Source organism: Carcharhinus amblyrhynchos, chromosome 5 (genome assembly GCF_965287045.1).
Source record: "Carcharhinus amblyrhynchos chromosome 5, sCarAmb.v2.hapA, whole genome shotgun sequence".
In the NCBI taxonomy this organism is placed as follows: Eukaryota; Metazoa; Chordata; class Chondrichthyes; order Carcharhiniformes; family Carcharhinidae; genus Carcharhinus; species Carcharhinus amblyrhynchos.
The window spans coordinates 16,110,692-16,126,964 of NC_137328.1; the positions used below are offsets into that span (position 1 = coordinate 16,110,692).

General features: G+C 40.3%; 1 protein-coding gene across 3 annotated transcripts in view; it reads left to right on the forward strand.

Annotated features, from left to right (window-relative positions):
• Positions 1-16,273, forward strand: part of LOC145342911 (lysine-specific demethylase 4C-like) — a 354,712-nt gene that overhangs the window by 55,125 nt on the left and 283,314 nt on the right. For all 3 annotated transcript variants that reach the window (XR_013886659.1, XM_080188495.1, XM_080188496.1), the window contains exons 4-5: positions 555-669; positions 7,697-7,890. Coding sequence is in view for 2 of the 3 variants with exons in the window: in XM_080188495.1 (XP_080044621.1) it covers positions 555-669; positions 7,697-7,890 (309 nt within the window). In the remaining variant the exon portion in view is untranslated. The remainder of the gene's footprint in view (positions 1-554; positions 670-7,696; positions 7,891-16,273) is intronic.

Sequence of the window (16,273 nt, forward strand, 5' to 3'; positions counted from 1 at the left end):
AATGGCTAAATCTCTGGTGATTTGCCTTTTTTTCCATTGATGCAGTCTTTGACAGTGCCGAAGCAGTTGTCTTTGCCTCTCAATTGATGTAAACTTTGTTTCTGATGCTTGGCCATGACAAATGTGCTAACATCCATGCGTGGCTGAAATGAAATTAATCTGAGATCAATCTTCCAGTAGAACTGTTGCATAGAGCTTCAACCCTGCTATCAGTGGAATTACTGCTTAACCTCTCTGTTTTTGCATTTTTTTTGAGGCTAGTTCCTTGTCACATAGCTGAACAATAAATTGACTCCCACCATCCCCTTCCAACTGCTACTTTGGGAGAGAAGAGGAGAATGAAGTAATGAGGCTGAACTTTCAAAACTGTTCTGTGATAACTCCCAGAAAGATTGCTGAGTCAGTTTTTTGGAGTGCACTGCCTCCATTGACATCCATGTTCAGGCACTGCTGTGCAAATATTGAAGTGCACATATTCTATATTTTTATAGCTTTAAGGTGTCTTTTTCTGTTTTACTTTAAAAATGCATTCATTTCCTTTTATGTGAAAGCAGATATTGCACTCCTCGACACTTAGATTACGAAGATCTTGAACGTAAATACTGGAAAAATTTGACCTTTGTTGCACCAATCTATGGAGCAGATGTCAGTGGCAGTCTCTACGATGAGGTAAGTGCTTTGTGTGTTAGAAATTAATTAGTCTAGTATTAATGCCACTAGTATGTGTTGCAACTGCCAAGTCTGTGCTGAATGGAATCCACCACTAGCCATAGCACATCACAAATTTGGCAATATGTATTCCTGCAAACTGAATACTCCAAATTTGTTTTGGCCAGTGAGTGCATTCCTGCATTAGCAAGCTTCCTATTGCCGTCAATTTGTTCGTTGTGGATCATAAACATTGAATGAAGCCCTTGTTTGTTGTTGAGTAGTAATTCTTAGGGGAAGTAAATTCCAGTGCCTGAGGAGTTTCAGGATTTATGTCTCTATTCCCTGTATCCCCTAGTGGAGTTATTACCTGAGCATGGTGCATGACTAGTGAAGTATGTCAAAGGGAAAGCAGATAACCTCAGATTAGATAAAGAAAGCTTCACTTCATAAATGTCATATAACATTGTATTTTTTCCTCTTGTATGAATAGGAAGCAGAGACTGTGCCAATCATAAATTAAATTGGAATGCCTATTTTGCAGTAAAATTATGATGCCAATCTCTGATTACTCTCTAATGGAAACAGTATATTGGGTGCAGATACTTCTCATAGATTTACTTGGCTGAAGCTATAATTAGCTTTGCATTCAGCATATATATTACAAATTTGATTTAGTGTGTGCTGAGCTAACACACACATGATCAATTTGGAAATTCTTAGTTTCTATACTGCTTTCTAATTTTTTTTTACATTGTACATCAAGACCAGTTGAGCTTGCCTCATGGGTAAATGCATCATGTGTATGATAACAAGGGTTACAGAGCAAAAGGCTTTGGGTTAGATCACTGCTGTACTGAATTAGCCAGTCTCGACTGAAAGACATTGCTTTCCTCCCACTCATCTCAGCAGACTCAATAAGTGAAGAGTAGGATAGTGCTCATCCTCATTATTCAGCACTTTACAGATAAGGCTGAATGAATTGTGAACACTTGATGCTTGTGGAGAACTGTATTGTAGCATTAAACATAGAAACAGGAGTATGCCATTTAGCCCCGAATGCCTTCTCCTCCATTCAATGAGAATATAATCGCAATGTAATTCCATGCAACTCACCTTCGCCCCATATCATTGGTTAACAAAATATTGTTTTCAACTTAATTGATCTAACACCAACTGCCATTTGTGGAATAGAGTTCCAAACTTATACTACCCTTTATGTGAGGAAACTTCAGCTTGATTTTAGACTAACGAAGATATTGATCTTTGTATCCTTGAAAAATCCATCCAGAAGCAGGGATCGACCTATGTCTTGGGTATAAAACTGAACTTCTCTCGTGGGTGCAGAAGGTCGCCATCTTTGCTGTTCACTATACAGAGTATGCTCCTGCTTCTATCTAGCATTCATGGCCTAGAATCTAATGTCAATACAGCATCTCTTTGGAAAAGGGAACAACCTCTTGGCACGGTAGCACAGTGGTTAGCACCGCTGCATCACAGCTCCAGGGACCTGGGTTCAATTCCTGGCTTGGGTCACTGACTGTGGAATTTGCATATTCTCCTCATGTCTGCATGGGTTTCCTCTGGGTACTCCGGTTTCCTCCCACAGTCCCAAGATGTGCAGATTTGATTGATTGGCCATGCTAAAAATTGTCCCTTAGTGTCCTGAGATGCAAAGTTTAGAGAGATTAGTGAGTAAATATGTAGAGATATGGGGGTAAGGCCTGGGTGGGACTGTGGTTGGTGCAGACTCGATGGGCCAAATGGCCTCTTTCTTCACTGTCGGGTTTCTCTGGTTCTCTTCTCTGGTTCTTGATGCAACTATACTTCCCTAATGACTTTGATCCAGGATAGTGTGCGTATAGTAGCTTAATGACTATGATGCTTGCTGACCAAGCCAGGATTCAAATCACCTAAAAGCAGGTTGTGAAACTAAGTTTAATAGATTTGGAAATTGGTTTGCACCAGGAAAATTTCCATGAGAAGTTGCTATTTTGTTAAACACCTAATTCTTTAAGTCCGTGTGAAGTTTGCACATTCTTGCCATGTCTGTGGGTTTCCTCCCACATTCTAAAGATGTGCAGGTTAGGTGGATTGGCCATGGTAAATGAGTAGGGTTAGGGTTGGGGAAAGGGCCTGGATACGTTACCGTGTCGGAGAGTCAGTGCAGAGTCAATGGGCTTAATGGCCTCCTTCTGCACTGTAGGGTTGCTATGATTCCTTTGGCAAAGGATCTTACCTATGTATGACTCCAGTCCTACACTGTAGTTGACTCTTGAAGCCCTCGGACATAAACACTGCCGTATCAGGTCGCGTACATTCTGTGCACAAATAATAAAGAAATGATCGCGCAGAGCATCCAGGGATATGAGCTGAGTTCTCAACTGGTACTTAGCTTATTCGTGAATACTGCTTCCTTTAAATCTTCATATAATCTTTTCCTTTATTACAAGTCAACTTTATTACATTTTTATAAAAATGTTTATTCATTTAAAACACAATTTCAAACGCTGCATATATTTACTATAGACTGTCCTAAGCTGTGATTATGTTTGCATTTTTAGATGAAGTGGGACTGCATTACTTAGTGCAGGTGTTAGGGACACAGTGACATACTTTTTGAGAATTGTGTCAAGTACAACAGTTAGACTGTCTCCTGGGTTTGGCTGAGGATATGTTATTTAGCATCAGGAAATTTTTGAATGTGGAACTGTGGCTAGGTTGGGATCATGAAGAATGGCAGGGCATGTACTTAGATTCAAAAATGTTTATGCCATACCAATCGTGGAAGGGGGATTGAGAAGTTTATGGCTGTTTTAGTTGGCAATGATTTTATGTCATTTTTGGGGTATGTAATGAAGTGGATAAGGAATTATCAAGTTGATTGTAGAATGAAGGAAGGTATTTTAGTCCATTTGTGATTCAGGGAAAAAAAATGTTGTTTGATCATTGGAGAAAAAAAGATTTGTTCAATGTTCAGTGAACAAAAAAATGAATAAACAGTTGGAGTGGAGTGAAACAGACTTGACTTAAGAAGAATAGATTGGAAAATATGTGTCTGTGAGACATGAAATTGTATCACAAAATAATCTGTTGAGCTAATCTTTGTGATTGCACGAATCTGAGTTAGTAGCATCCAGTATGCTGCAAACACAGTTTGAATTTCATGTTTCATGCACAGCAATTTTAGTTGTGTTGCATTCCACTGTTAGAATGCACAGAGATGGAGTTGGCCACTGCTTTTGTTGAAGTATTGATGACAATGTTTTTATGGCGGAAGAATCAGAGGAGAGATTATAGCTGTGCTATTTCTCCAGCAAAAATATTCACTATGCAGTGTGTAGCTGTGCAGTTTCTCAAATAGTTTTCCAGAACTGTTCAGATCTTAAAAAGCCCTGGATTTATTTGGGCTCTTTGTCCTTAATGTTCATGAAATGATTCCAGTTAATAATCTTTGTTTTTTTTCACTGTCACTGCTGGATTTTTTTAGGCAGTGGTTAGCACCGCTGGAACCGTTCTAGCCTGGAACACATTGCCTGAGGGGGTGTTGGAAGCAGTAACTTTCAGAAGGGAATCAATAAATACTTGGAAGGGAACAATTTCTGGAGCTATGGGAGTAGAAGAATGGAACTAATTGCATAGTGCTTTCAAAGAGCTGTCATAGGCATGATGAGCTGATTTGTTTTCTTCTGTGCTGCATAGTTCCAGGGAATAATGTTTGTCCCTGTGCCAGTGTGGGATAGTGTGTACTTATAGACAATACTCTTGAAATCTCATCACTTCAGCTAAACCTGATGCCACCAAATTATTCTGACCTCCAAACTGCATAGCTGCGACAACAACACTGTACATGCAATATCCCTGATCAATAGTGCAAGAAGGTCACAAGGCCACACTTGGAATACTGTGTACAGTTCTGGTCACCCTATTATGGAAAGGATATTATTAAACTAGAAAGAGTGCAGAAAAGGTTTATTAGGATGCTAATGGGACTTGATGGTTTGAGTAATGAGGAGAAGCTGGATAGACTGGGACTTTTTTCCCTAGAGCATAGGAGGCTTAGAGATGATCTTAGAGGTCTATGAGTAATGAAGGGCATAGATCAACTAGATAGTATCCTTTCCCAAAGGTAGGAGAGTTTAAAACTAGAGGGCACAGGTTTAAGGTGAGAAGGGAGTGATACAAAAGGGTCCAGAAGGGCAATTTTTTCACACAGAGGGTGGAGACTATCTGGAACAAGCTGCCTGAGGTTGTAGTAGAAACGGTTAGAATTTTGTCTTTTCAAAAAAATTTAGACACTCATGGGAGGATGGGTATAGAGAGATATGGGCCGAATATGGGCAATTGGAACTTAGTGGCTTAAAAAAAAGGAGTGGCATAGACAAGTTGGGCCAAAGGACCTGTTTCCATGCTGTAAACCTCTATGGCACCAAAGTATGAATTGAAGAAGCACTATTTCGAGCTACTGTTAGAGTTGTTTACCTATATAACCCTCCAGCTGCTTTGAAGAATGTATCATTTCTGCTCTTATTTTGCTGTAACATTGAACCAAATCATGCCAAATGAAGTTGTAAATTGAAATTTATCCTGAGTGCTTTGAAAGAGTTAGAAGAAATAAAAGCATGTCTAATTTCAGTATCATTATTTTTAACACCCAGACTGAGCCATGAATGGGACACCCTATCGACCAATCACCCCGGGGCATCCCCAACCCCCTCCCCAACCCCCTCCCCAAACCACCCTCCACCCTCCAAACGCGTGGGCTTGACTCCAAACCCCCCACCTCCCAACATCCAACCCCTTCCCTCAGCATCTAACCTTCCTGCATGTCCGAACTCGCCCCGATCTTGCCCCAGCATTAAACCACAATGTTTTTTAATGCAATAGATAAAAAGGTACAAAAGCAAATTGATAAAAATATTTTCTATTTCTTATTTGTATACACTTTATTATATAATTAAAATGTTATCTTATTCAGCAAATGCTTCAGTCTTATCTTTCTGTCATTTTTAATAGGAGGAGTGATGTTGCTTCCTTTGCTCACAGATCTGTTTAATAGGAGTGTTGCTGGAGAGCTGGATTCTTGTATCAGGCATACGCACACGGATACACAGATCTCTCTCACCCACATACCAACCCAGCTCTCACTCACGTGCACACCTACCCATCCGTGTTTCTCTCTCTCTCCCTCTTGCTCTACCTCTGTCAGCCTCTTATACATTCAACCACCTTTCCCTTTTTCTCATTCACATGCCCACCTACCTCTTTCTCAGACATACAAACACTCATACCTGCTTGCCGCCCTCCACTCTGACTTCTGAATCAGTCCCTGCTTCCACTCTATTGCTATGGCCTACCTCACTCCACAGCACATTTGCCTTCGCTCGTAACCTGACTTAGCTGCTGACAGAACTTCTCTGTTTCCAGCTTGTCCAATCAGAGGCTGGTTTCTCAATGCGTTTGCTGTTGATCAGCTGACTTGTGCACTTATCAGTAGCCAATGTAGTGTGAAAATTGCCTTTGATTGGATTAGCTGGAAGGACAATTTGGCAAATGTTAATTAAGACGAATCACTTGTTTACTGAGATTTATCTGGTTTTAGATTTCTTAGTAAGAAGTCTCACAACACCAGGTTAGAGTCCAACCAGTTTATTTGATAGTAATCTCACAAACTTTCAGAAACAGCATTCCTTCGGCAGGTGTGTGGAAGGTTCTGATCAGGGAAGGGCATATAAAGTCACACAGTTTACAGAGTACTGATTAGAATGCAAGTCTTCACAGCCACTGTTTCCGAAAGCTTGTGAGATTACTATCAAATAAACTGGTTAGATTCTAACCTGGTGTTGTGAGACTTCTTACTGTGTTTACCCCAGTCCAATGCCAGCATCTCTACATTTAGATTTCTTGTCAGAATTAACTTTTGCTAGCTGACCCACCTGTACTCAATATTCAATGTAGCTTGAAGATACTAATCCCTGGTTCCATCCTGAGTAAATTCCTCTGGTTCTAGGGCAGAGATGATGGCTTGAGATAGTGCTGCATGTAAATGGGGGAATACATCCAAATGTCAAGTGGTTTCCTTAAACTTTGTTTCTGTCTTTGAGCAAGCCAAGACCATATTTCACATGGTTGAACAATACTTTGACAGGAAATGCCTCTTTAACATTTTTCACTTTTGCTGTTGTTGCTGGAATGCTGAAAATTGGCTTTGGGTTAATTGCTTTGGGGGGAAAAAAAAGCAATTTCATTGTAACCTCAGTACAAGGCAGAACAGAATTAACTATGGGATCATTTAAATCAAGAACCACTATAGCTACTGCTGGATTTGTTTTACATTGTGTTTTGTCACCTGTAAGTTTCTGCATCCAGCTATCATGATAATACCCATATTGTCAAATACGAGGGTCATTGCCTATTAATCTGGAATAAGTAGTTAGTGAATGAGCTACAAAGTGCCTTTTTAACTTCTGATTAGGATCCACAGTACTCTATACCCTCATTACCCCATGCTGCTGGATGTTTGTACATTATGTGGTATTCCTCCTTCCTCACTAATCACTGTCTTGACAGCTGGAAACTGGATAATGCCCCTTCACATGAGCAGCAAAAGTAGCTTCAGTGTTTTACTTCCTCTTGCAGTGTTTCTACACTGAATCGTTGGATGTGCAGTTAACCACTGACGCTGACTTGAGCACAATGTATAGACAATGCTGTCAAGCTTTGGCTTGACTTGGAAGTGGCTATAATTAGCAAGTGAGGTGTGTTTCTTATGCAAGTACAGGTCTCCTACCTCTAACAAAAAATATTAAGCTGCTGACTTTTTCAAACTGCAACATTTATATCTATCCTGGCAAAATATGCAGACTGGCTTTTGGCAACCCCCATCGTTTCGAGAATCAAACCAGTGTAAATAAAATGTTTTGTTAAGTTAATTAATTTTCACTGTTGCTTCCATTTGTTTGACTGTTGCTTCCATTCCTTTGACATCTGGGTGCATTAAACAGTTGTACTATCTATATGATTAATTTCAAATGTAATTATTTTCTAGGATATTGATGAATGGAATATCAGTCGTTTGAATACAATTTTGGACGTGGTAGCAGAAGAAAGTGGCATTGCTATTGAAGGTGTTAACACACCGTATTTATACTTTGGCATGTGGAAGACAACGTTTGCTTGGCATACTGAAGATATGGATCTGTACAGCATTAACTATCTGCATTTTGGAGAGCCAAAATCTTGGTAGGTGTAATGACTATGTTGCATTTATGTTTTATTTCTTTCTGTACATATACAAGGCTTGGCAGAGAGTAATTTGTTTTGTTCCTCCATGCCTAAGAATATACTGTTTAGAAATAGATGCGTACAGTGAATGATTTGTAGCCTGCACTTTTCATAATAAGGTGGTCCATCATTAGCTTGAGGAGAAACAGTAGCTTGGATCTTCCACAGAGTGGCAATCATCGTTGGATTGCTGATAGCTGGAATTTTTCCACGCCTTTAATCTGCTTTGCATTTCTTGCTGTGTCATCTGAGTATGGCTTCTCCAGAAATGTTGAGTGCAGCACCACTTGGAGCACTGCGTCACAGTACTGCGGCATTGGGAGGAAAAATGATACTCTCATTCTTTCTCTGAATCACTGGAAAATGGACATATACGTAAGAGGGCCATTGGGACCCTGCAGAAGTCCTGACACGCTGACCTCAGTGCGAATTTCCCAGAAAGCTTGAATTTCAGATGGGCACTTCCTCTGCTTTCCCAGACCCTCTGTGAATGTTTTCAACTTGGAATTAGAGTCAGTCTTTGGACAAGCTTGTGGGGAGTTAACTAAATAGATACACAGGAAATGTTAGAAATTTTTATAATACCAGCTATTTAAGATCCAGGGTGGAATTTTACAAGAAACATTCTAAGTGCCCAGCTAGCATGAAAATGGGAGAGTTGCAGATCCGTGTTTTGGGTGAGTTATTATACGCAATATTGAGCACATAGTGCTTGAAAGAATGGGCTAGACTGTTTCTAGCCACTACAGGCAGTGGGTGGGGCTTAATTCACCAGCCAGCAGCAAAGGGAGCTATTGCTCATGTGCAGACTTCTGTGTTTACACATGCGTAATTGGAAAAACAGAGGCCTGATAGAGAGAGAAATCCAGTTCCGGTAAGATCATGAGAGCCGAGAAATTGGGTGCGTTCCTGATTTCTTGGTTCTCATGTGATTTTATTAGCTTGATCTGCCCGTCCATCAATGGATGGGGCGAACTGGTAAAATTCTGCCCCCAGTGTGAATATTAATGAATGGAAGAATGTTGATAAATGAGTGATTCGATGAATGGGTAGGCTGGCAGGTGGATAGAGTGGCAAGTGGATTGGGAGGGATGGGATAGTCGGGTGGGATTGGGACGCTAGTCCAGTCAGTGTGATTAGTGTGGGGGGTGTTTAATAAAGGAATTTGGGAAGTTTGGAGTCAGTGTATGTGATTGGGTATGTGATTGTGTAGTTACACAAGAGTTAGACTAGGATTTAATCTCTAACATTTCCTGTGTACCTATTCAATTAACTCCCCAAGGGCCGGTCCGAAGATTGATTCTAATTCCAAGTTGGAAACATTCACGGAGGGTCTGGGCGAGCTGAGGAAGTGCTCATCTGAAATTCAAGCTTTCTGGGAAATTTGCATAGAGATTAGCGTGTCAGGACTTCTGCAGGGTCCCAACAGCCCTCTTGTGTATACGTCCATTTTCCAGTGATTCAGAGAGAGAACGACCTGGGCCAGAATTTCTTCAATTCTGAAATGCTCTGCTGGTTTGTTATTACAAACATAAGAAATGGGAATAGGAGACGATCATAGATGCGTTGCATATGCTCTGCTCATCGATATGATTGTGGCTGATCTTGGGCTTCAGCTCTATTTCCTCGCAGCTCTCCATGAGAAAAATCTGCCTTTCTCAGCCTTAGATATATTCAGTGTTGATAAATCCCTGACCATCTGGGATAGAGAATTCCAAAACTTTACAAACCTCTAAGCAAATAAATTTTTCTTGATCTGTCCTACACGATTATTTCCTTATCCAGAAATTCTGCCTCAGCCAGGGAAATGACTGAGTAGCTACCTTGTCAAGCCTTTTCATAATCTTGAATGTTTACATAATCACAGAATTTTTATGGTGCAGAAGGAGGCCATTTGGCCCATCTTGTTTACATTGGCTGTTTGGCTGAGCAGTTCACTTATCTCCCATCTTCTCCCTGTAACCACGTGCTACCTTTTTTTTCAAACAATGGCAATCTAATTTCCGCTTGAGAGCTTCAGCTGAACCTGACTCCACCATATTCTCCAGTCATCGAATGCTCACTGCGTGATCAAGCTTTTCTTATATCTCTTTTGTTCGTTTTGCCAATTACTTTAAATTCATGCCCTCACATTCTCGATCTTTTTACGGGTGGGAATACTTCCTCCCTATTGATTGTGTCCAGACTCCTCATGATTTTGAATACCTCTATCAAATCTCCTCTAAGCCTCCTTATCTCTCAGCTTTGACAAAGAGTCATCTGGACTCAATGTCAGCTTTTTTCTCTCCTTACAGATGCTGCTGGACCCGCTGAGATTTTCCAGCATTTTCTCTTTTGGTTTCAGATGCCAGCAAGCGCAGTAATTTGCTTTTAATGCTAACTTCAAAATCTGTCTTCAGAACTGAAGTTCCTCATTACTGGAACTGTTCTCATGAATCTTTTCTGTGCTCTCTCCAGTGTCCTCATGTCCTTCCTAAAGTGCAACACCCATTGCCGGACACAGTAGCCCAATTCAGGCTGAAACAAGTGTCTTACACAAGTTCAACACAATCCTCTTGCTCTTGTACTCTGTTCCTCTAATAATAAAACTTGGGATACTGTATCTTTATTCACTATCCTCTGAATCTGTCCTGCCATGATAATTTATGCACATATACATGCAGGTCCTTCTACTGTTGCACCCTGTTCAGAACTGTACCTATTTTATGTTGTCTCTCTCTGTTCTTACCAGAATAAATCACTTAGTATTTCTCCTCATTGAACTTTGTGCCACCAATTCACCAACTTGTCTGTGTCCTTTTGAAGTTCTCCACTATCCACTTCACAGTTCACAATGCATCCAAGTTTCATATCATACGCACATTTTGAAATTGTACCCTGTATACCAAGATTTAAGATTATGAATAGATATCAGGAAAAGGAAGGGTCCCAATACTGACCTCTGGAGAACTACACTACAAATCTTCCTCCAGCCAAAAAGCATCTATTAACTACTTTCCCGTTTCCTGTCACTCAGCCAATTTTGTATCCATGTTGCTGCTACTTCCTTTTATTCCATGAGCTTTAACTTTGCTCACAAGTCAGTTGTGCAGCACTGCATCAAGTGTGTTTTGGAAGTCCATATATACACTACATCAACAGAATTGCCCTCATCAACCCCCTCTCTTACCCCTTCAAAAAAAACTCCAAGGTAGTTAAATGCAATTTTCCCTTAAGAAATTCATGCTGGCCTTTTTTAATTAACTTGTGTTTGTGCGTGCCACTCTTAATTTTGTTCTGAATTATTGTTCCAATATGTTTCCGTTGCACCAAAGTTAAACTCACTGGCCTGTAGTTACTGGGCTTACCTTTCTGCCCTTTTTCAACATGATGTCCCATTTGCGATTCTACAGTCCTTTGTTATCACTCCTGAGTCTAAGGAAGACTGAAATATTATGGCCAGTGTCTCCACAATATCCACTCTTATTTCCCTCAAATTAGATTATCTCTTGTTCTTCTGAACTCCTGAGAATGGTGACCTAATTTACTCTGCTCTTATCATAGGACAACCCTCTCATTCCAGGGACCAATTTAGTGAACCTTTGCTCTACTGTCTCCAATGCAAGTATATCCTTCCTTAGATGTGGAAAGCAAAATTACACATACTGTTCCAGGTGTGATCTGGGTACAATTTATTTTCCTAATTGCTTGCTTTACTTGCATTCAAATTTTTTGCATTTCTTATACCAGTACAGCCAAGTCTCTTTGACATCAACATTTTTAAGTTCCATGTTTTTTTTTTAAAATAGCTTTTGCTTTCCTAGTCTTGCGGCCAAGTGATAAGTTATCATTTTTCCAGATTATACTCCATGTGACACCTTGTTTCCCGCTTGTTTAGTCTATAGGGGAAAGGGCCTGGGTAAGGTACTGTCAGAGAGAGCCACTGAAGATTCAGTGGGCCGAATGGTGTTCCGCACAGTGGGATTCTAAAACAAAATAATGTCCTTGCAGTCTCGGTGTCCTCACAGCTTGCATTACCATCTAACTTTTATAGTGTCAGCAAACTTATTATTCTCGGTCGCTTTGCCCAAGTCATCAATATAGATTGTAAATATCTGAGGTCACTAATATTGTTTGTAAATATCCAAGGCTCCAACATTGATCCTTGCCACAGCCTGCTAACTTTTAAATACTCCATTTATCCCTATTCTCAGCTTCTTATTCATTAACTAACCCTCTAGTCATGCTAATATATCCCCTTCACCTGCATGAGCCTTTATCTTGTCTGCTATACAATCATAGAATCCCTACAGTGCAGAAGGCAGTCATTCGACCATTGAGTCTGATTCTCTAAGAGAGCATCTTACCCAAACCCCCACCCTATCCCCTTAACCCCGCGCATTTACCATGGCTAATCCCCCTGATCTACATATCCTTGGACTAAAGGACAATTTAGCATGGCCAGTCCATCTTTGGGCTGTGGGAGGAAACCAGAGCACCCAGAGGAAACCCATGCAGACACAGGGAGAACATGCAAACTCCACACAGGCCAGAATTGAACCCAGGTCCCTGGAGCTGTGAGGTAGTAGTGCTAACCACTGTGCCACCTTTTGTATGGCATCTGATCGAATGCCTTTTGGAAATCCAAAAATTTGTCAAACAGGATTTCCCTTTCATAAAATCATGTTGACTCATTCCAGTCATGCTATGCTTTTCACAGTTAAGACTAGTAATAATAGATTCTATTGCCTTTCTGATGACTGATGTCAGGCTAACAGTCCTGTATTTTTTCTGGTTTCTCTCTTCCCTCCTTTCTTGAATAATGATACTACTTTTGCAAACTCCTAGTCTTGGGATTGTTCCAGAATCCAGTCACCGCATAAATTTCTTTCTCTGCAGCTGTCTCTCTCCGAACCCTAGGGTGTAAAGACCATAACTTGAGATACATTTGTATGTGTTATTCTGACTAATGAGTACAGTTTGTCTTGTGGTTTTCTACTTGATTATTTTGCTACTAGTGGAATACAGTTGATAGTGATGGACAGGGGAGTCCCAACAACACACTTCTATCATTTTCGAAGTGGTGTTGTACTGCTAGTGAAAGCCGTATTATTATTTTTACTCTAGAGAATATAGACTCAATTTACTCGGCTCTTATCCTAGGACAACCCTCTCATTATGGGAACCATTCTAGTGAACCTTTGCTGCACTGCCTCCAATGCAATTATATCCTTCCTTAAACATGGAGGCCAAAGTTAAACACCGTACCCCAGGTGTGACCTCAGCAAAGCACTGTCCAATTTGCTTTCCTAGTTGTTCGCTGTACTTGCATGCCAATTTTTGTGTCTACTTGTATGTATATGAACGTGTGAGTATGCGAATACACAATTCATAATACCTTTGCACTTGAAGTATTAACTCTTCTTGCCTGAGAGCACTCATGGAAGATAATTGGTTACTCCACAATTATGACACAAGGAATTCTAGCTCTGGCGTTCTTTGCTTAGAGAGCACCAAATAAAGGTATATAATGACCTGAGATTTGAACTGTTTACCTCATCCAATTTGAAGCAGATTGCAGAAATTTTCTTGTCATAGTATCAGAATGTATAACTCAACATTTTTGTGACACTGATTTGTGGCTGTTTCTCCTGGTGGGCAAATACCTGGACCTGATCAGTTCTGTTCTGTTTCAGATTATATCCAGGAGGCGGTGCCAAATACAGCCGCTGAGCTTATGAAAGGGAAATCCCGTTTGACAAATTTTTGGATTGTAAACCTGACCATCAATGTATATAATCTGACTTGATGCAGCTAATGGTTTCAGTACTCCGTTAGTAATGGTGTTGGGGGTTTGAGAGTATGCCTACTTTTACCTGCACCCTGTTGTGTGCCAGTTTGTTCTCAAAGAGGAAAGCTAGTGATTTTTGGGTGTCCTGCTGAAGAGCTGTGAAGATGGAATTGTGCTCATGGTATTAGAAAGTTGCCGCGTATGTGCAGAAATGCCTGTCAATGCCAGTGACCCAGATTCGATTCCCAACTTGGATTATTGTCTGTGCAGAGTCTGTACGTCCTCCTGTGTCTGCATGGGTCTCCTCCGGGTGCTTCGGTTTCCTCCCATAGTCAGGAAGACTTGCCAGTTAGATGCATTGGCCATGCTAAATCCTCCTCTCTTTCTCTCTCTCTCCCCTCCCCCCCATGTACCCAAACAGGTGCAAGATTGTGGCGACTAGGGATTTACACATTAACTTCATTGCAGTGTTAATGTAAGCTTACTTATGTCATTAATAAATAAACCTTTAAAAAACATGAAATGAGTAATTGTGTTGAAAGTAGCAGGTGCAGAGTGTACAAGTAGCAGCAGAAGGAATTTCACTAAAATGTGAAAGGGAATAGAAAGATTTTCAGTTACTTCGTGCCTTTCCTAACTGTGGGATGTCACAAGGTGCTTAGCAGCCAATTAACTATTTTTTTGACGTGTAGCCACTGTTGCAGTGTTGGAAACGCTGCAACCAATTTGTGCATTGCAAGTTTCCATAAAACGCAATAAAATAAATGATCAAACAATCTTTAGATGTTGTTCAGGACACTGGGAAGAATGATTGTGTTCTTTTTGAGGTTAGTGTAAAGGATTATGTGGCACTACTGAGAGGGTAGATGAGGCCTTGATTTATCTTTTGGTGACGATCCAGCCCAAGGCGGAGTGCAATGCCTAATCTTGTCAGCTCGAATCTTGTTTGTTTCTCTTATAAGGACCACGAATTGGATTCAATTTGAATTTTTTTGAGCAAGCTAGGAGATGGATTTGGGTTTGCCTGGCCCACTCTGAGCATTGGCTTTATGACTTTAAGAATGGAGTAAAAACATTTTTCAGAGGCACCTTTGACATAGCTGCACACCCTCGAATGCAAGGCTGCTTTTAAATCATGTTACTGCTGTCTGAGTTCCAGCTCCTCCCCACTCAGCGTGAGTGCTCCTGGCAGCTCACAATCAGATGAGCTCAAAAGCAACACCCCACTTGTAGACCAGTATTGCACTTTTTTTGTGCCTTTTGAATTTCTCTCCAGTGTCATCTAGTGGCATGGAGTGAGTACTTCAATCGTGCAGTTTAAATGACGTGTTCCTTTTGAAATAGATATTCCTCAATTGCTCTTGAATCTAGGGTTACCATTGTTTGCCAGTCTAAACTAGTCAGTTCAGAGCATTTGATTGAAAACTGTGAATGTGCTTCTTTAAATGTAAAATATCCTGCAACCTGACTTACGATTTTAAACATACTAGTTATTACTCTGTTTCAATCACTTGTGATGCACTTATTTATTAGATATTTTTTCAGTAATATACTAGTTAAACATGTGAATCGATTTGTAAAAACCATTTCACTTTCTTTTGTGCCTGCAGGATTTTGCTCTAAGTAGAGCCTCTTTCTATTCCATGGCTTCTTGTATTGCTTGTTCTTGTTGGATCTGTCCCCATCAGTAATTTGTGCTGATAATTCAAATTTTAGAGACTGGGAAACTGGTTTATGGATATTGGTTAGACGGAGCAGGACAATTTTGCCGTAATTTTGCATGTCCATAACACACACTTTTCTTCATTAATAGCCTTTTCACCTGTCATAATGTCAGCTATTTCAGATTCATCACATTTTTAATACATAGAGGCAAGTGTGCAAGAAGGGAACTTGAATAGCCAGAAGGATATGATCCAAGATAAATGTGCTTTGCTTTGAGTGGCATAATAGATTCTGGGTTAAACTTAACCTGAAATTATACATATGTCTGTAATATATTGTAACCCCAGGCTTGAAATGTGTCACAAATTATTTATTGTGTGTCTGAAATTGTTCATTTAATAAGCTGTAAGTGGATCCGATTGCACATTTTGGTTGCCATACAGAATCTCAAATTACTTATTTGGATGTACTTTAAGAACTGCCTTAAGAATATCCTCAAAGGATTTAATGGAAGATTCTGATTTTGATATTTTCACAAATGTTAATGACAATAATGTGTGGACAACTAATAGAATATTCTAAACTAAATGAAATAAACATTGCAAGAGTAAGAACCTTGCAAAACAAAAGGATGTGGAGGTCACTGGCAAGGCCAGTATTTATTGTCAATCTCCTAATTGCTCTTGAGGTGGTACTGTTTTGCACTTTCTTGAATCACGCAGTTCACTGTATGGTTACACCACAGTGCTGCTGGGGAGGTAGCTCCAGGATTTTAGCCCAATGACAATGACAGCACATTACAAGTCAAAATGGTGTGTGACTTGGAAGGAAGCTTGCAGCTTGTCGTTTCCATATGCTACCCTTGCCCTTCTAAGATGGTAGAGGTCATAAGTATCTAAGGAGTTG